The sequence below is a fragment of the Hemiscyllium ocellatum genome, chromosome 10 (assembly GCF_020745735.1).
Source record: "Hemiscyllium ocellatum isolate sHemOce1 chromosome 10, sHemOce1.pat.X.cur, whole genome shotgun sequence".
Lineage (NCBI taxonomy): Eukaryota > Metazoa > Chordata > Chondrichthyes > Orectolobiformes > Hemiscylliidae > Hemiscyllium > Hemiscyllium ocellatum.
Window position 1 is genome coordinate 107,883,200 of NC_083410.1, and position 20,432 is coordinate 107,903,631.

General features: G+C 40.5%; 2 protein-coding genes across 3 annotated transcripts in view; one reads left to right on the plus strand and one right to left on the minus strand.

The window, feature by feature from the left end:
* Positions 1-3,130, minus strand: part of esf1 (ESF1, nucleolar pre-rRNA processing protein, homolog (S. cerevisiae)) — an 83,428-nt gene extending 80,298 nt beyond the window's left edge. Inside the window, exon 1 of the mRNA XM_060831088.1 lies at positions 3,032-3,130. The gene's annotated coding sequence lies outside the window, so the exon portion shown is untranslated. The remainder of the gene's footprint in view (positions 1-3,031) is intronic.
* A 164-nt stretch (positions 3,131-3,294) lies between these two features.
* On the plus strand, positions 3,295-20,180 carry ndufaf5 (NADH:ubiquinone oxidoreductase complex assembly factor 5). Of its 2 annotated transcripts, XM_060831089.1 has the most exons (11): positions 3,295-3,665; positions 5,973-6,013; positions 6,192-6,255; positions 7,869-7,916; positions 8,986-9,089; positions 9,752-9,791; positions 13,101-13,298; positions 13,966-14,026; positions 14,388-14,471; positions 15,587-15,669; positions 18,184-20,180. In XM_060831089.1, the coding sequence occupies exons 1-11, from the start codon at positions 3,423-3,425 to the stop codon at positions 18,268-18,270; spliced, it is 1,053 nt and encodes a 350-aa protein (XP_060687072.1). In that variant the 5' UTR covers positions 3,295-3,422; the 3' UTR covers positions 18,271-20,180. The 2 variants fall into 2 exon arrangements, with proteins under 2 accessions (XP_060687072.1, XP_060687073.1); XM_060831090.1 differs by lacking the exons at positions 3,295-3,665; positions 5,973-6,013; positions 6,192-6,255; positions 7,869-7,916 and having other exon boundaries at positions 9,070-9,089; positions 13,123-13,298.
* Positions 20,181-20,432: the final 252 nt, after the last annotated feature.

Genomic DNA, 20,432 nt, shown 5'->3' on the forward strand with positions numbered 1-20,432 from the left:
GTCACTGAATAAACTATTCAGTTAATTCTGAAGTGTAAAAGTATGATTGTCATTAGCGAGTTTTGCGAGGTCATTGTCATTGCCAAATCATGAATTGCTTGGTATACTTTCAATACTTCTCTCATGATCCTTATGAAATGCAGGTATCGACCATTATTCTCTCATTAATCTTTAACAGGATGAGGGAGTCACTGGCCAGGCAGAATTCATTGCTGAAAATGTGATGCTGGAAAAGCGCAGCAGGTCAGGCAGCATCCAAAGAGCAGGAGAATCGATGTTTCGGGCATGAGCCCTTCTTCAGGAGCCTTTCTCATGCCCGAAATGTCGATTCTCCTGCTCTATGGATGCTGCCTGACCCGCTGCGCTTTCCCAGCAAAACATTTTCAGCTCTGATCTCCAGCATCTGCAGTCCTCACTTTCTCCAGGCAGAATTCATTGCCCATCCCTAATTGCCCAAAGGGTATTTGAGAGTCAACCCCATTGTTGTGCGTCTGGATTCACATGTAGGCCAGACCAGCTAAGGATGGCAGACTTCCTTGCCTAGAGGACATTAATGAACCAGATAGGTTTTTCCCAACAAGTGGCAATGGATTTATAGTAGTGATTAGATTCTTAATTCCAAATTATACAAAATATAGGGCAGAAAGCAGGTGTTCAGTTCCAGACATTCCAACATCTACCATCTTAGGATTCAAACCCAGGTCCCCGGAATATTATCTGGGTCAACAGTCCACTGACAATATCACTAGGCCACCGTATCCCCACTATCCAACCCTGCCTTAGCTCATCTACGTATACCCTCACGTATACTTACTCTATCTCCAGACCTAACTGTTCCCAATGCACTCCTGATCAACCTTCCAGCTTCTCCTTGCTTGTTGTTGGTAGCTGTTCCTACCAGATCTGTTATCAACAGTATATTGTGATCATCTATCCGACACCAGCCTCAGTCACCTGCAATCACTCTATTCCATCCATCAGCTAACTATGTCTCACTTTCTGCTGCCCTCAAATAGAGAGCTCTATGTTTGTTTCAGATTTCCAGCACCCACAGCATTTTGCTTTTATTTTTGGCCATCTCGACAATTCTTTTAATTTCTAAATCTCATCTACCATCTTCTGTTATTATTTATCCAAGATGTGATGGTACCCACTGGGGTGGGTGGACAAAGTCAGAAATCACATGACATGAGGTTATAGTCCAACAAGCATATTTGAACTCTCAAGCTTTCAGAGCACTGCTCCTTCATCAGGGTGGACTATAACCTGGTGTCATGCAACTTCTGAAATTATCTATCCAAAACAAACTTACCAATATTCCAGCATGACACCACCCACTTCAACCTTCATTCTAGTTTCTAACCCAAAATTCTACTCCTACATCCATATTGTTGTGTTATGTCTGAAGGTGAGTCTTTCAGTACACCTTTATTTCACAAGTGACCTTAGAGTATGACGATCTTATACATATTACCCCAGGATCATTTGAATCATAGGGTTCTACTGGAAGCACGTCCCTATGTTATAATTAATACCTTAATTTTATTCACTTATGTGTGAATGTAATGTTTCTACATAATGTTTGACCTACAGGGAGAGGCTAAATAGGCTGGGGCTTTGTTTTCCCTGGAGCATTGTAGGCTGGGGGGTGACCTATATAAAATCATGAGGGGCATGGATAGGGTAAACAGCCAAAGTCTTTTCCTCAAGGACTCTAAAACTAGAAGGCAAAGGTTTAAGGTGAGAGGGGAAAGATTTAAAAAGGACCTGAGAGATAACTTTTTCATGTAGAGGGTGGTGTGTGAATGGAATGAGCTGCCAGAGGAAGTGGTAGGAGGCTGGTACAATTACAACATTTAAAAGGTATCTGGATGGGTACATGAATTGGAAGGTTTTAGAGAAATATGGATCAAATGCTGGCAAATGGGACTGGGACAGTTTAGGATTTCTAGTCAGCATTTACGAGTTGGACCAAAGGGTCTGTTTCTGTTCTGTTTGACTCTATGATAGTTGTAATAAATGTCTGTTGGATTCTTCATCATCGTCATATCCACACCCACATCTTTATATCGCAGAGGATAATGTAGGCATTGCCACATCGGGCTGGGGGGGCTAAACTGATAAACCCATTCGACATAGGAGCTGAAAATGTGTTGCTGGAAAAGCGCAGCAGGTCAGGCAGCATCCAAGGAGCAGAATGTTCAACGTTTCGGGCATAAGCCCTTCTTCAGGAATGAGGAAAGTGTGTCCAGCAGGCTAAGATAAAAGGTAGGGAGGAGGGACGTTGGAGATGCGATAGGCGGAAGGAGGTCAAGGTGAGGGTGATAGGCCGGAGCGGGGTGGGGGCGGAGGGGTCAGGAAGAAGATTGCAGGTTAGGAGGGCGGTGCTGAGTTGAGGGAACCGACTGAGACAAGGTGGGGGGAGGGGAAATGAGGAAACTGGAGAAATCTGAGTTCATCCCTTGTGGTTGAGGCATAGGACCCCATCATACCTGCTCCAGCATTCAATGAAATCACGTCCGATCCAATACCCCTCAGCAAGTCTTATTCTCCCATCTCAAACAACAATTGTCCTCACTCACATCACCTCCCATGATCAGTACTGTTGAGATATACGTCCGGGAGAGGATAGAAACAAGCCCTTCGTTCCAACTCATCTATGCCAACCAGGTTCCCCAATATGGGCTAGTCCCACTTACCTTTGTTTAACCCACATCCCTATAACCTTTCACATCCACAATCCTTTAAGTGTTGGGACTGCATCTAGACCACTAGAGTGACTTGGTCTCAAACTCCCCCCATTTACTCTTATACTGATCCATCCTGGGTGGACCTCCACAGTTGAGCAGGAGGGCCTAGGAGAGCAATACCACCCTAAGCAGCACTAGAATTTAATTATATCCTCCGGCCGCCCCCCAGCTGGACTCGAACCCGCCACCCCAGTTTCACCAGGCGCTGGCAGTACCGCTCGGCCAAGGGAGGGGCATAGTCTCCGGGCAACCAGCTGTGGAGCCATATCGCGTGCACCCACCTCAGATCCGCGTGTAACCCCAGGCCAGTGTCCTCCGACCCTTCACCTCCACCCGGGGGCGTGCTCAAGCTCACGGCACCTCTTCCACCGTGGCGGGGAGAGAGGGGGGGGGGGTTGCTGATGAGTTTCCAGCTCCGCTCAACCTCTTCCGTCACCGTGCTCCCCGAAAAACCCCCCTCTCCTATCCGGGGTGAATGGTTCGGTCGGGGTCGCCAGGCGCATGCGCTGTGCTGGCATCCTCAGCTCCTTCCAGTCGGCAGGGAGGCTCGGGCGAGTCTACATCCGGTCGCAGCTCCCGGAGAGCAAGGGCAGAGGGAAGGACGCTACTGCTACCGTCACGCTTTCCACGGCCTTTACACCCCCCCCCTTTCAGTCGGCGCCCTGGGGATAGATGAACGGGATTCCCTGCCGCCTCCGCCGCTGGCCCGCCGGGTATGACCGGTGCCTCTTGTTTTTCTCCAGCCTCGGCCATCCTCCGGGCTCCGGGAGCATCGCCCGCTCCACCGGGTGGCGGCCTTGGTCATCGAGATTGGACAGCCCGATGAACGTGTTTGACAGAAAGATGAAACGGCGGCAGAAAAACTGGGCGTCCTCCCTCCCCGAAAGCGGAAAATATGATTACCTGAAAGAGGAGGTTTGCACTTTAATAAATCACCACGTTTTACAACATTAAGTAACATTTAAAACCAATAGTACAAGTTGCTTGCTTGGTGTAAGCTATGGCTGAAATATCTCTTCTCACTCATTCATTAGAAATGAGGCCATTTAGCCCCTCTGACCTGTTCCTGCCATTCATTGGGATCTCATCACTTCATTCGTTTGTGTAATGTAGACATTATTGGTTTGGTCAGTATTAAGAGTCCAAACCCTAATTGCCCTTCAGTTGTCACTCAGCTTTGTCAGATGGCAGTTAAAAGAATTGAGTCAGTCTCCTACAGATCTGGAATCATATGCCGTCATCCTGTGTGCCTTTCATCACCTTTTAACCCTCATTGATCCCCATTGGTCTCAATTGTAAAATTCTCCTCAAATCCCTCCGTAGCCTTGTTCTTCCCTGTCTGTAGCACCTCTTCCAGACCCAAAACCCCTGCGTTGTTCTCTTTCTGGCCCCTTCAGCCTCCCTGATTTCAGACACTTCATTAAGGGGTATACCTTCAGCTGTATGGTCCCGCAGCACTGAGATTCGCTCTCCCCCTTTAAGGCACTCATTAAAGTCTGCCTTCTTGACCTAGATTTTGGTCACACTGTCCAAAAAGGAGTAGAAATAGAAACAGCAGTAGCCAATCAAACCCTGACTGATCTGCCCTAGCTTCTAAGCCTCTTTCTTATAGCCCTCAATCCTGCAATTTTTTTAAAAATCTATCTGCCTCCTTTTTAAATACTTCCTGTTATCTACCTCCACAATTGTCTGGTGTAGAGAATTCCAGACATTAATTATCCTCTACAAGAAGAAATTCTTTCTCATCTCAGTTTTAAATTAGATTCCCTACAGTGTGGAAACAGGCCCTTTGGCCCAACAATTCCACAACAAGCAACATGAATTTGACTGGGAAAACACTATTATCATAGGGCAAGCCAGACAGAGAACAGCCAGGGAATTCCTAGAGGCATGGCATTCATCCACAAACTCCATCAACAAACACATCGACCTGGACCCAATATACCAACCACTACAGCGGACAGCTGAAACTGACACCCGGAAGCGGCAAGGACAGACCACTATAAATACCGGAAGGAACATCAAAGAAGCGCTTCGCAGGAGGCTCCAGAGCACTGATGATGTCTTCTAGCCAGGGGATGAAACGTTTGCAACAAAAACTTCCAGCTCGGCGAACAGAACCACAACAACTGTAATTATGTTCTGTGATTTGAGATTACCCCACTAGTGGAAATTCTCAACACCTATGTATCAAGCCCACTCCAATACTTGTATGTTTCAATGAGATCATCCCTCATTCTTTTAAATTGTAATGAATAAAGACCTAACCTGTTTAGCCTTTCTGGATAAGTTAACCCATTCATCCCAACCTAGTGAATCTATTTTGAGCTCCTCCAATGTCAATATGTTGAGTTTTAAACACAAGGATCTAAACTGTGCACATGCTGCAGATACAGCCGTACCAACACCTTGTACAGCTGGAACAAGACTTTCTCATTGTTTTAATATCCAGTTCCCTCACATTGGAAAGCAAAATTCCTTTTGCTTTATTAAACCCTTGTTGTGCTTGTAAGTTAAATTTATGTGATATTCAGAAGAACAACCAGATGGCTGTTTGCTCTTTGAGAGCCTCTCTCTGTCTATTTAAACAATAGTCTGCCTTTTGACTAAATCCTTATATAGCATGATGTCATATTTTGTCGTAATGTTCCTGTGATATTTCATTCTGTTAAAGGCATTATGTAAATGCAAGTTGTTTGACTCTTTGATACCTTTGGGCTATTCTGCTTAAAATATGACTCTAGTTTTGATGTTGTACTGATCATAACTGAAAATAAGTCTGTAAGGAATAGGGTGAGGAGTAGGCTATTTGATCCATTGCGTTTGTTCTGCCAGGTCTAGCCTTAACTCCTATTTTATACACTCCGGAAGCAGATAATAAATATTCGGTTGGAAAGTGCCTGACCTTCAAAGCTTCTAATTTGAGAGATCACCAGAGGAAACAAAATTATCTGTTTGCAGGGAGTAGGTAGGGGATGGGGAGACGGAGACACACTTGCACCTACGCCTTTTACGAAAACCTGGGGGAGGTGAGGGGGATGGGATTTACTGGATGAAGCCTGTAAGAGAGGAACAGGCCATTTGGCCCCTCGAGTCTGGTTCTACCATTCAGTTAGATCATGGCTGATCAATTATGAAGCAAACTGTTTCTTTATATTTAAGTTGCAGTCATGAGCTATCTTTTTATATCCTCTAGATCACAATAATTTTGCAATTGTGCAGGTTGGAAGCAGAGTTGTGGACCGTGTTTTTGATATTGTAAGGTAAGTATGACATCATTGTATTATCTCTTCAGTCGTGACTAGTTCGGTATTTTGTATATCTGCAGTGTGCTCAACCTTCTCATCTTTCTCTGTCTTCCAGTTCAAATGCTAGCACAATTTTATGCAGAAGCATGTTGGAAATTTTATGTATGTGTGATTTCATTTTGTTTTGCTTTAGAACTTTCCCCCTTGCATTGGACATTGGTTGTGGAAAAGGCTATATAGCAGAAAATCTAAACAAGGTAACATTAGCTCAGATGGTGGCAAATACTTTATTTTAAATCTGAAGGAGATGTATAAATGTTCATTCTCATTGCAGATCTGGTTTTAAGTTGTATCATCTTTAGTTCTCTTGACCAAAAGAAGGTCTGACCCACAGTGCTGTGACCCCCACCACAGGAAGGGCAAAGAGCCAGGTCCCAAATCTATCCAGGCAGACTAGGGATCAAATCCCGTGATGTCACCACCAATCTGAAGCAAGATACTTCAAAGTTCTTTCCATCACAAGGCTGATCGGGATAACCGGGGAGATGGCTTGCCCACTCTTCCTGACCGCGACTGCACTGACATGTGTTGGTAGCATTTGCAAGTTGAAAGTTGATCTACTTGGCTACATAATGATCACACCTTCCTTGGCCATTGGACTGGAACCCAGAGCTTCTGGCTCAGAGTCAGAATGCTATACACTGCACTCCAATGGCGCCTATTTAAATCACATACCATATTAGAGTTTCCCCTTTTTCCTGTATTGAAAAATGGTTTAAAATTGGTAGCTCTTAGAGTTAGAAAATATGAGCAGTTGGGTTATTACAGCCTTCCAAAATGATATGTGATGTAGTTGTGCTTGCTGGTTGGTACAGTTTAGGCTGGTTTCTGAGTTAAATTTGAACTCCACCTGATATCACACTTTAACTTTCTAGTTCTTACATCAGAAGTTCTGCACAATTTTTTGTGGTATCAGACTTCTGTAATTCTCCACGTATTATGTCTTTGTATGAACTGTCCTGAGCTGCAACACTGCCATTAAACTCTGGTTTAGTCAGGGTGTCTAATATTACACCAGCCTATCTCTATGTGACCATAAATGAATCAAACTCTTGAACATTGTTTCGGCCATTTTTGGAATACTGCGTTCAGATCTGGTCTCCCTCCTATCGGTAGGGCCTTGTGAAACTTTAAAGGGTTCAGAAAAGATTTACAAGGATGTTGGTGGGGTTGGAGGGTCTGAGCTATGGGAAGATGCTGAATAAGCTAGGGCTGTTTTCTCTGGAGTGTCGGAGTCTGAGGAGTGACCGTAGAGGTTTATAAAATCATGAGGGGCATGGAGAGGGTAAATAGCATCCCCCCACCCTCCCAAAAAAAAAGCTAGAGGTCATAAATACAAGGTGAGAGGAGAAAGATTTCAAAGAAACCTAAGGGACAACATTTTCATGCAGAGGGTGGTGTGTGTGGAATGAACTGCCAAAAGGAGGTGGACGAGGCTGGTACGTTTACAACATTTAAAAGGCATCTGGATGGGTGTGTCAGTAGGAAGGGTTTAGAGGGATATGGGGCATATGCTGGCAGATGGGATGAAATTAATTTAGGATACCTGGTCAGCACAGACAAGTTGGACCGAAGGTCTGTTTCTGTGCTGCACAACTCTATGACTCATTCTTCTAAAACTGAAACATTTCTTACATCTGAGAATCTAAATTTATATTTCGGTCTCTTTTTGTCAATTGCATAAAACCCTTATAGTTCACAGAAATTCAGATACCCCTAACGGAACCTAGTATTCAGAACAATGAATAGGTTGGAGTAATTCTGTGTAAAAGAAAAATTTAGTTTGAGTTTTCTATTTGTTTCATTTCAGGAAACAGTTCAAACGCTGGTTCAAGTTGATATTGCAGAGAATGTTTTGGTAAGTACACCAACGGATTTCTTTATGCTGTGTTTTACTCAGTTTAGTGAAATGTATAACGATTATACCCTCAATTGTGATTTCATTCAGAAGGTATTGCCTTCACTGGCTAGGACTAGCGTTTATTTCCCATTTCTTTTTGTCCTTGACAATGCGGTGGTGAGCCAAGCTTCTCGAACTAGTGCAGTCCTTTTGATGTCGAGACATTCACTGTAAACATATGACTTCTAAACTGAAGGGAATATTTTCTCTCAACTTGCAAACAAAGTCATTATCTTCCTCTTTCCCATTGTTAAATTGGAAACAAAGGCTGTTTTGATCTCTGCGCCAGTTCACAGGCCTACTGCTCCCCACTATACTGTTGGAAGCAATGACCAAGCTTCTGGAATACTGAGCCCAAGAATTATTAGTTTAAAGAAATTAAGGAGGTACAAAATAGAAAGCTTTCATATTCATTCACTGCTAGTGCAGCATTTATTGTTCATCTCTAATTTATCAGCTGTGGAGTCACACGTAGGCCAGACCAGATAAGGATGGAATTATCTTTCCTCAAAGACATTACTGAACCAGATAGATTTTTTCCAACAATGAACAGTGTCACCATCATCGTTAGACTCTTAATTCCAGATATATTTTGTTCAAATTCCGCAATCTGTCATGGTGGGATTTAAACCTGGATTGCAGAACGTCAGCAGGGTCTCTGGATTACCAGTGGCAATATCACTAGACCATCACTGTTTGTTTTAATTGTTTTAGAATGTCGTGGATTGTCTCAGCTGCTGTGGTGGAATTTGTCACAGTTGACAAAAAACGAGCAGTGTTTTCAAAGCAGATTACTGGATTTGTATTGATCTGAGGCCTCCTCAGTGAGACGGGAGCTCTTAAATTAAATAAAAACGTTTTTCAGCTTTGTAGTTACATAATATCAATCAGGCAGTGCAAGTTTTCAAGGAAGGAACTGTGTAGAAATTGGAATAGTGTTAATTGTATGGTGCAGGTTTGTTCCCTTAATAACTGTACCAGTTGGACAGTTCTAATTTCGTAACTTGTGGTAAATGTTGTTTTACAGAAACATCCAGTTGAGACTGAAATTCCTACCTATCGTGTCTTAGCAGATGAAGAGTTTCTTCCCTTCAAGGAAAACACATTTGACCTAATTCTTAGCAGTTTAAGGTACATGAAGTGTGATTTTTGAACAACCTCAGCAAACTGAGTAAAAACAACTGACTGGTTCCCATGGGTATAGTTAAATCCTTATGATAGAGTGTTGACATAATACTGTGCAATCAAGATCACAAGAAATAGGAAAGGGTTAGGCTGTTTGTTCCTCAAGCTTATTCCACCATTCAATAGAATAATGGCTGATCAGATACTCCTCAAGTCCATATTCCTGCACTTTCGCAGTAACCCATGATTCCTCAATTGATCACAAATACATCTGTCTCAGCCTTAAATATACATAAAGACTATGGCACCACCGTTCTGGGTCGCATGGGATTCCAAAGAAACTGAAACTCATCTGAGAGAAGAAATTCCTCCTCATCTCTATTTTAAATTGATGCCCCTTAATTCTGAGAGTGTCCGTTCCAGTCCCAGACTCTCCCATCAGGGGAAGCAACCTCTGTGTTTAACCTGTCAAGCTCTTATATATTTCAATAAGATCGCCTCTGCATCTTCAAAGATGGAGGTGTGATTTGCAAAGGATATAGATTTCAATTTTACAAAAGCATTTGATTTCAGTTGATAGACAATTGAAAACCAAATTCATCCCAGATTACTTGTAATTGAGAAGATTGAAAACAATGTTTATTAAAATCTGTTTCTCTTATTTCCAGTTTGCATTGGGTTAATGACCTCCCTCGTGCATTCAAACAGGTGAGATTACCTTCCCCAAATGAGAAGATCCAAAACAAATTGACCATACTTTTATTGCTTAACTAATGTTGGTTTTGAAAGTCGTGGTTAATAGGTAATCTTAATAACATGATTTTGTAATTGTAATTTCAGTGTTTCCAAGAGATCAATCTTTTTTGTATGAACATATTCAGTTCTGTATAAGCAGCCTTCATTATGTTACTTGTGTTATAATCTCGAAAACAACAATCTATAATTACGATCCATTTGCATGCAGCAATGAAGCGTAGAAAGTGACAGAAGTAACGTTTTGGCCTTGAGTATATTCTGACAAACCATATAATGATGTTATAGCCCAATGTTTTCTATTTGTTACATCTGTGAACAAAATCATTCATCTTTATTTGATTTGAATAAACATTCAGTCCACTTATCATCTAACATTAGTTTCCTGGGATAGTGCTTTCACTTTTCCCAAAAGGGAATGCACATACGGACAACCATTCTTCATATTTTGTATTTGTCAGCAGGAGAACACATCTGTGAAAGTGGTCTCACACATTTTACTTTCCTGAAATGGTATTGTTTTAGGATTCTGTCTGTTTTGATAAAAAAATACACAGTTGGCTGTGCATCTAACTATGGTTTGGACAAGGTTTCACATTTGTGGTAAGAAAGAGAAGTGACCACTCTAATAGGGTGGGCTGTTAAAATAACAGTGTGATGTATATCAAGTTTAACAAGTTGTTCACAATGATTCAAAGAGGGAAACCTGTTTGAGATATGAATGAAAGCTTAGACAAAATCAAGATTTTGCATAGAGGTGCATGGAAGGAATGATGGTATCCAAGGAAGGGAGGGAAAAATAAAGAGGCCATAGTATAAGGTATACGTCCTCATGGGGAAGTGGGTTTAGGACTGGAAGCAGTTACAGGAAGAGCTAGTCCATCAAGAAATTTAAACGGGATAAGGTTTGTAAATTATGAATGTTAGGAGACTGGAACTCGATCTATTCAGTTCAGTTCAACTTTATTGTCTATTCAAAAATTCTAAGACCATAATAAAGCAGAGCTGGCCATTCAGCCCATCGAGTCGCTCTGGCATTCAGTGAGATTGTGGCTGACCCGATAATCCTGATCTTCATTTGTCTGCTTTTTCACTGTGGATACAATGTTTATACATTACAATTGAAAATGCATGAATAATCACATTTATAAATTATAGTGAAAAGTGTGTGAATTACATCTATTATAGTTTAAATTTTAACTGAGTGGCATATGGATGTTTATCAATTTTTGTGAAGGGGTTTACAAATTAACTCTGTCATTCTTAACGAGAATCATGGTTTTTAGCCATGTACTGCTTCCTGGAGTGTTAATGTAAGTATATTTATTCAGTGGCAACTTATTATTGGGGAGAAAAAATGTAAAACCATGAGCTTAACAGAGTCTAAGATGTGCAATTATTTCAGTTTAGTTAAAAAGTTTCTTGGTGACTGGGGTCAGAAGCAGGTGTTCTTGCTTATGTCACAAGATTTGGAGCAGAAGTGCCATCGACCCATCAGGAATATTCTTTCATTCATTGTGATCATGACTGATATGATACTCCTCAACTCCACTTTCCCACTTAATCACGCTCTCAGTTCTGAATATTGTCAAATCAAGTGGTGAATGGTAGTGGACAATGAGGTAATTCACTGAAAGTGGAGGAGGCTCCACTAATATCCCAGTTTCAATGATTGGAGAGTCCAGCACATCAATGCAAAAGGTAAAGCTGAAGTGTCATATCTGTCTTCAGGTCTCTTCCCAAGCTCCCCGCATCACAGATGCTAGCCATCGAAAATTCAATTCGTTCCATGTGCTATTTTTTAAAAAAAACAGCTGAAGATACTGGATTCTGAAAATGCTATTGGCTATAACAACTCTGCAGTGATTGTACTGAAGGCTTGTGGCACAGAACTGGGGCCAACCCCCTAATCAAGCTGCTCCAACAGCTACAACACTGGTGTCCACCTGAAAATGAGGGAAGTTGCCTAGGTATGTCCTGAGCACAAAAACAGGACAAATCCAACCTGGCTAATTACTGCCCAATCAACTTTTGATGTCAGAAAACTGATGGGAGAGTTGATCATTAGTGCTATTAAGTGACACTGGGAAAGGAATAACCTTCTCACTGTCACTTGATTTCAGTTCTGCCAGAGCCACTCAGCTCTTATCCATATTGCAACTTTGGTTTAAACATGGACTAAAGAGTTGAATTCTAGGGGTGAGGTGAGAGTGACTGCCCTTGATGTCAAGGCAGCATTTAATTGAGTATGGCATCAAGGAGCCCTAGCAAAATTGGAGTCAACAGAAATCTAGGTGAAAATGTTCCCCTGGCGTGATTCATATTAAGCACAAAGGAAGATGATTGTGATGGTTGGAAATCAATCCAGGATACCTCTGCAAGAGTTCCTCAGAGGATGTCCTCAGCCCAATCTTCCAAACAACACTGTGTGTTCCTAACCTCAAGGACTGCAGTGGCTCAAGAAGGCAGCAAGCCACTACCTTCTCCAGGACACTTGGGGATGGTCAGTAAATGCTGGCTTAGTCGTAGACACCTACATCTCATGGATCAATGAAAAATCTCACTGGAAAACAATATTCTTTACAAGTAAAAGAATATTCAATGAAAATCATTTAGAATCAATGGTAATGTTATTTATAAGTGACAATAACACCAAAAATAACTAAAAGATAAAATATCTGCAATTCAGAATTTTATCTGGGATATTTTCAATGCCACAGCTTTATAAAACAGTTATATTTAAATTCAGAGTTGACCTATAGAAGTACATTTGAATTGATGTAAACAACATTTTCAAAATCACAATTTCTGGTTGTGTTTGTGATTCAGCAATTACAATTATTAATTGTCAGTGCAACATCAAGTTTTATCGGGCCGGTTGTCACAATTTATATCCACATTCCGACCTTCCTAGTGAGATGACTTTGATTTGGGATGATACAGTGAAGTTCAAAACTGAAATTAGCAACATAACTCTCGGAAACAGATCCTGAAAATAAACTAACACCCAAGCAAAATAACAGTAAACAGGGCAGTGTTAAACAGGGATTATCTGTTTCGGAATGATTAGATACATTAGGAGATTCCACAGGAACGATGTTGAACAAGTTTGTTTTAATTTCTCATAATCTTGTAGCCCAGAATTACAGAATTGTTGGGTGAGGATATCTAGTTAAAACCTTCACTGACATGCACTTTGCTGGCTTGTAGTTTTCTCAGCTGTGGTGCCTGTACTGTTTACATTGATTATTCGGCACTTTGCAGATTCATTCTTCCTTGAAAGCAGATGGAGTGTTCGTTGGTGCCATGTTGGGAGGGGAGACGCTGTATGAACTTCGTTGCTCTCTACAGCTGGCAGAACTGGAGCGTGAAGGAGGATTTGCACCCCACGTATCACCATTTACTGCTGTTACAGACTTGGGAAATCTTTTGGCGCAAGCAGGATTTACTATGCTAACCGTGGTACGTCAAACTAAATCACTGCTAATTATGAAAAATTGTGTAACAAATTGAGATGTTGAGCGATTCATACAATACTTTTTTAGCTGCTGTAACTGCTTTGCAGCTAAAAGTGGTTTCCTACTTTTTTCATCACGTACCACCTTGATTCACTGGCCAAGAAGATAGACAAGAGAAATGGCCTTTGACTTCTGATAGTGTTATTTCTTCCAACTGTCAAGAATAAAATGGCTCATCTTTGTTAATGTCGTCTCATCCCTGGTGGTAAGATGAAGAACTTGCTGAGATGAAGAACCCTTTGTTAACCCCATCAGATTAATGCTGTGTCTTATTAAACTTTGTTAGCTAATCAATAGCCCCTTACTTGCATAAGTGACAACTGTATACCCATAAATAAACTAAATCATTTTTGTACTGTCTGCTGGTAGTGAGTGAGTTTGAGTTCGTCATCAACAGAAAACAGTGGACTTTCAGCTTAAACTGAGGACGAAAGTGAACCTCTGGCCTGCGCTTCTAGATTAGTCAGACATTAAACAATTATTGTTTGGCCTTGTGAAATTAGGAAACTGAAAAGGGAAGAATATGAGTTGATTGGTTCAGTTATTTAAATATTAGTATTACAGCAAAAAGAAGGGTTTTATATTAAACTGCATTTGTTCATTTCGTACAGGACATTGATGAGATCCTGGTCAATTATCCAGGAATCTTTGAAGTAATGGAGGACTTGCAAGGTAGGTATAGATTTGTTCACACTGTTACAACTTAAAGGCAAACTGATTTAGTGACAGGATCAGTGTAATTGAGGACTTCGGTCATTTGAAATTTAACTTCTGAAATATTCTCTAAAAATATAATTACAAAGAGTAAATTCAACAGAAGTTGCTAAAAATCGATGAAACAGCTTTCTGTTTATTGCTCTCCATGAACTATTGTGAACCATTTCAGTTGAGGTATACCAACACACCGACACTGAAGACAATTGTGGAATGAAACAGGACAAATAGGCCACTTGGCCCATCATGCCTATGCTGGAAACTTGATGAGAATTTTCTTTTTAAAGTCTAACTTATTGTATTCACTTTGAATTTTAAGGTATGGGGGAGAGCAATTGTGCTTGGTCCAGGAAACCTTTGTTGCACAGGGACACGATGCTGGCAGCTGCAGCAGTTTACAAAGGTGAGACCCTGAGAGTTTAGAGTTCAAATTGAATTGAAACATAGGTTGTTTATTAGTGGTTCCACAAATTATCAGTAACAAAATCAAATTGTGAAAATAACTTTGGTTTAAAGTTGTAGTTCAATTAGAAGAACTCTTCATTTTCTCTTCATCAAGTGAAACTTTGCAATTTTTTAAAAATTGCAATGAAATAAGCTTGACTGCATTTTGCTTGCCTGCAATGATACAGTACTTGATACTTGGCTGAAATTGTAGGTTAAAGTGAAGACTGAAATTGCTTGCATGGGTCCTGATCCATATGCAGGACAGGAAAGGCTATGTCGCTTTTATTGGAAGTGCTTTTTAATTAGACCTGAGCTGAGAGACTTAAGTGGTAAGCCTTCATTGGATAACGACAATAAAGCTAAGCTTTAGTTCTCAAAACTAAAACTGGTTAATTTGGAGTAATTTACACAAAGTATTCTTTCCCATATACTTTTTAAATCCAACAGTTTCATCTGGGTGTTCACTTAAAATATTTTTGTGCATATCCGAATATTAGATAGTGCATTTGATCCAACCTGTGAATTTTTCTAATTGAAATACTACAATTTTACCTTCATCCAAAGACATATATTGATAAAATTAGATCACTAATAGGATAGTAGAGGGCGGGCTGCCATTGTGCAAAGCAGATGATGAAACAGTGTAAATCAGTCAGCAAAGTGGGGTGACTGATCACACAGCATGTCCCTCTCCTTTAACTTGCTGGCCATACCCCATACTAATAACAGCATGAGTTGTGAACTTGCCATTATTTTTGAGGTTTACTAACTATCCTCCTGAGCTTGCCAGCAATGGTTTCAATTTGTTGCTATCTATTCTAAAGTAGCCATGATGTGGAGGTGCTGGTATTGGGCTGGGGTGGACAAAATCAGAAGCCATACGACACCAGGTTGTAGTCCAACAGGTTTATTTGACATTCACTTGACAAAGGAGCAGCGCTCTGAAAGCTTGTGATTTCAAATAAACCTATTAGACTATGACTTCTGTGACTTCTGATTTTATTCTAAAGAAACACTTGAATGTATGTAATAATCACGTTGAAACGCACTGCCTTTTGTCTGTCTCTGAAGAAATGTATGGAAATGATGATGGGTCGGTGCCAGCAACATTTCAGATTCTGTACATGATTGGCTGGAAACCCCATGAGTCTCAGGTATGTAGATTACAAATAATACTTGTAAAGTGTGGACATTCTTTGTAAAGTTTGGGACCAGAAATAGACGCCATTCTGGTCCTAGCCAGTGACTTACAATAATTATAATGTGGAGGTGCCAGTGTCGGACTAGGGTGGACGAAGTTAAAAATCACACAACACCAAGTGATATTTCAACAGGTGTATTTGAAAGTACAAGCTTTTGGAGTTACCTGAGTTGTCTAACGAGTTATCTGATGAAGGAGTAGTGCTCCAAAAGCTTGTGCTTTCAAATAAACCTGTTGAACTGTAACTCGGTGTTGCATGATTTTTAACTATAAAAATTGAGTTAGGAATGATTGCACTAATTTTAAAATCAACCATTTCATCTTGCCACATTCAACGCAATGCATTATACCCCCATCCCCTTCCCAGGCTTCACCACTGCTAGAATTGATCCATCTTATTTATATAGCCTCTCCTTAGTCATCTAATCAAAGTGCAATGCAAAACACTTATCTGCATTAAATTTAATTTGCTATTTGTCTGCCTGTTTTGTCACTCTTAAATCAGTGAGTGAGAAAACATGACAGAGTCAACTAAATATTTCAATGTACCGGACTATCGTGGTAGTGTTTTAACTGCTGCTAACAAACTGCTAATTGTGAAAAGAGTACATGCCTTAAAGCTCTGTGATTGTAGCTTAAATAACTAGCAACTGCAGTGGTTAGGCAACAAGTTTGCATCTGCAGTTCCTTCCATGTTCACACGTTATGTAGAGAAAAGCTGCTTCTGTTAAGAAACCCCCATGCAGATTGCAACACCTGTCCTCTTACCTGGGAGGAACAGTGCCAGCAATAGGGACCAGTTTGATGTGAAATCAACAAATAGACCCAAAGTATTTAAAAACAAACATTGGGAGCAATTTTAACCAAAACTGCCTATCATGAAACTGACTAAACTAATAGTAAAGTAAGCCAGGGTGCGAAACCGAAGCTGTCAACCTACAAATATTTTATGAATTAAGACTGTCCCCATTGTTTTCATTTTTCGGTTTATCTTGCTTGCTTGTTTCGTTAATATTTGATAATCACCATAAGAAGTAGTAGAAGCAGGTCCTTGGATCTTGAAGCCTGTTGTGCCATCCATTGAGATCAGGGCAGAACTTGTGCTGAACTCCACTTTTCTGCATCATTCATCTCCCTCATTCCTTTAGTATTTAAAAGTCTGTCAATCTTTCCTGAAAAACTGAGCATTCACAACTTTCAAAGATTCAGAACCCTTCTAAGTGAAGAAATTTCTTATCTCCATCTGAAATGGCTGTCCCTTTTTCCAGAAACTGACCCATAGTTCAAGACTGACCAGTTTGGGTGCAGTCCCTTCTCAATATTTACCCAACCAAACTCCTTGAGAATTTCAGATGTTTCAATGAGGTTATTATTCCAAAACAGAAGGAATATAGCTCAGTCTACTCAAGCTTTCCATTTAGGATAATGCCTTCATCCTAGGACCAACTCTGTTGAATCTTTGTTGCACTGTCTTTTGGGTGGGTATAATTAGGAAACTAAAACTGTACACAGTGCTCCCAAGTGAGGTCAAACCATGCTGATATGTTATGCTAATCTTAAAAGCCCTAATTTTGCACAGAACTCTCCTGTGTATAATTGAATGCTTTTTGAAAATTCACTGGTTCACCTTTACCTAGCCTGCTGGACAGAATCTCTGAACAGATCATGTCTTTCCTCTCCTGTCCATGCTGTCTCTGTCCAATATATAATGATTTTCTAACTTAACCCTGTTAACATATGCTTCCTTGCTACTTGTTTATTGATCTAATCCTTGTCCTGTTGATATGAGCCAGTCCATTACATGCTACTTGCCAGTTTAGTTAGCTTTAATCCTATAAATAGTTCAGTTTTCACACTTTACAAAACATTTTGTACCATTAACCATTCAAAAAAGGTAAATAAAATTCATTCATTGACTACATCATGCTACTTTAGATTTAGATCTTGCTATATAATCGATGATATGAGCCATGTGTTTTTAATTAGTGATTGTCATTTTGTATGGAAAACATTTTATGATCAGGTGCTTAATCCAGTTGTGCCCAGTCTTAGCTGTATTTATGCTATCAATCAAAAACAACACTCTCTCAGCAGTTTTATTATTACTAATACATGCAGCCAGCTTGATTAACTGGAATTGAGGAGTTTGATCAAAGGAGAAAGTGTTGCTGATTGTGAGTTATGTGAAGAGTGTAATAAGCTGGGAAATGTTATTATCAAATTTTTCTTAAAACATTTGAAGATAATAAAAGAGGAAGGTATTTAGGAAGTTTAGTTGTTTAAACTATACAATTAAATTGTCTCCCTAAAGTTAAACATTTTTCTTTGGAAAGTCAGTAATATTGAAGAGGAAATGTTTGAGTATCATTGATTGTGTGTGTTTGGTATGTGCAACCTTGTCTGTTCATGTACACAGGAGTCATTTAATGTATTATTTACTCCATTCATTGTCTGTGTTTTCTTTCAGGCGAAGCCAGCACAGAGAGGCTCTGCTACATTCTCATTTGGTGATTTAGGCAATATATCCAAACTGATGACAAAGAAGGATAAATAGAGCTTTAAATAATTGTAAACAAAACCTTTTATATTTAAATAAGAACAGAATGCCAAATTTGGTCTGCATAAATATAAACAATAAAGAATGTATATGGTCCTTTGCAAAGTGGAATTTTATTGCTTACTGGGTCTGGCTTTCTATCCTGGCCAAGATGGAGAGCAGCCTTTCGCCAATATTATAAGATACTAAGAAGTACAATTGAGCAGCTTGTATGACTTGTACTGTACTTATTCAGTCATCACCTTCCCTGATAACATGGCTGAGACCTGGAGTGTACCGGTTTGAGGGAATTAAAGCCATGTTATTCCAGAATATGTTATTTTGGGATCGGAAATATGAATGTATATTTTCATGGGATGAACTAGCATGTTGCTACTTCATACCTGGCTTTTGGCCTACAGTAATTACAATAATAGAAGAACTTTATGTTGCAGTAGGACCATCTGCACAATGATTACTTAATTTAAAAGACCTGAAATTGAATATTTTAAAATGAATTAGAAGTACTGTAGGTACTCGAGTAATAATTAAACTTAAGATTAAATTAGATTACTTACAGTGTGGAAACAGGCCCTTTGGCCCAACAAGTCCACACCGACCCGCCGAAGCGAAACCCACCCATACCCCTACATTTACTCCATTACCTAACACTACGGGCAATTTAGCATGGCCAATTCACCTGACCCGCACATCTTTGGACTGTGGGAGGAAACCGGAGCACCCGGAGGAAACCCACGCAGACACGGGGAGAACGTGCAAACTCCACACAGTCAGTCGCCTGAGTCGGGAATTGAACCCGGGTCTCAGGCGCTGTGAGACAGCAGTGCTAACCACTGTGCCACCGTGCCGCCCACGGTAATTGACTATTACATGGATACTCCTTTTGAGGGGCTGAAATTCAAGCCTGTCAAAATTCCATACTGTATCATTAGTAGAAGCCCAACTGATCTCTAAACAAATCATCTAGAAAAAAAAAAGATAATTCTGAAAACCCAGTGTGGAACACAACAGAGTCAGTAGACTGGAAGACCAGGAGCGGAGTGGTATAACAGGCAGACTGGAAAGCTGGAGCAGGACATGATGGCCAGCACACTGACTCATAAACTTTGATCTGTTATCTGTGAATAACTAGGGTCGGCTTTTACATGAGATTGACTATTACTCTAGTATATACAGTAATGATTAGTTGTTTTGTAGAATGGTTGCGTACAGAAATAGGTAGTTTACCTTGTTTAGTCCAACAAGTTAGGTGTTTCAACTTCAAGCCCTTACTCTGTAACCCTGTATGTTTTTTCTCCCCCGACAATTGCTTATCCAATTCCCTTTTGAAAACTACAATTGAATCTGCCTCCACCACAATCTCAGGCATTCCTGATCCTAACCACTTGCTGAATTATAAGTTTAATGCCACATCACCTTTGTTTCCATTCCCAATTACTTTAAAACTGGTGGAAGGGCAAGAAGAACACACAGTTTCTTTCTATCTACTTTGTCCACCCAATCTCCTGACAGACTGAGTGATTAACTGAGGCATACAAATGAGGAAATCAGTCTCTGCTTTAAATTGGCTGAATTAAGTAAGAGTAGTGATAATGATAGAGGAGAAAGTGAGGTCTGCAGATGCTGGAGATCAGAGCTGAAAATGTGTTGCTGGAAAAGCGCAGCAGGTCAGGCAGCATCCAAAGAGCAGGAGATTCGATGTTTCGGGCATAAGCCCTTCTTCAGATTCCTGCTTTTCCAGCAACACATTTTCAGTGGTGATAATGATCCCAAGAGTAGCTTCACCTTGTTGATTTTTTTTTGGGAGGGGAAAAATTAATCATGGCTATGCTGTCCATCACAACTCAGCAATTCCTGCTGGAATTGCACACAAATGGTCATTAGATAAATGTAAGTTTAGATTTTGTGACGTTTCTGGAAATTGTAGCCTGTGTGCATTGCAGCATTGTTTATACTCTAATTTCCTGGCATTTTGTTAAATTCTGGAATTCCCTGTGCCAAAGCAGTCTTACTGTTGAAAAGCAATGACGGTCAGACATTGGCTGGAGTGACACCAGTTTCTGTATCACTGCCACTTAGACTTAAACAATAAAAGCATTTGGTTGTCTAGCCGCGTTTTGAACCATTGCTGTTAGATTGCAAAGGTCACATACAACTCC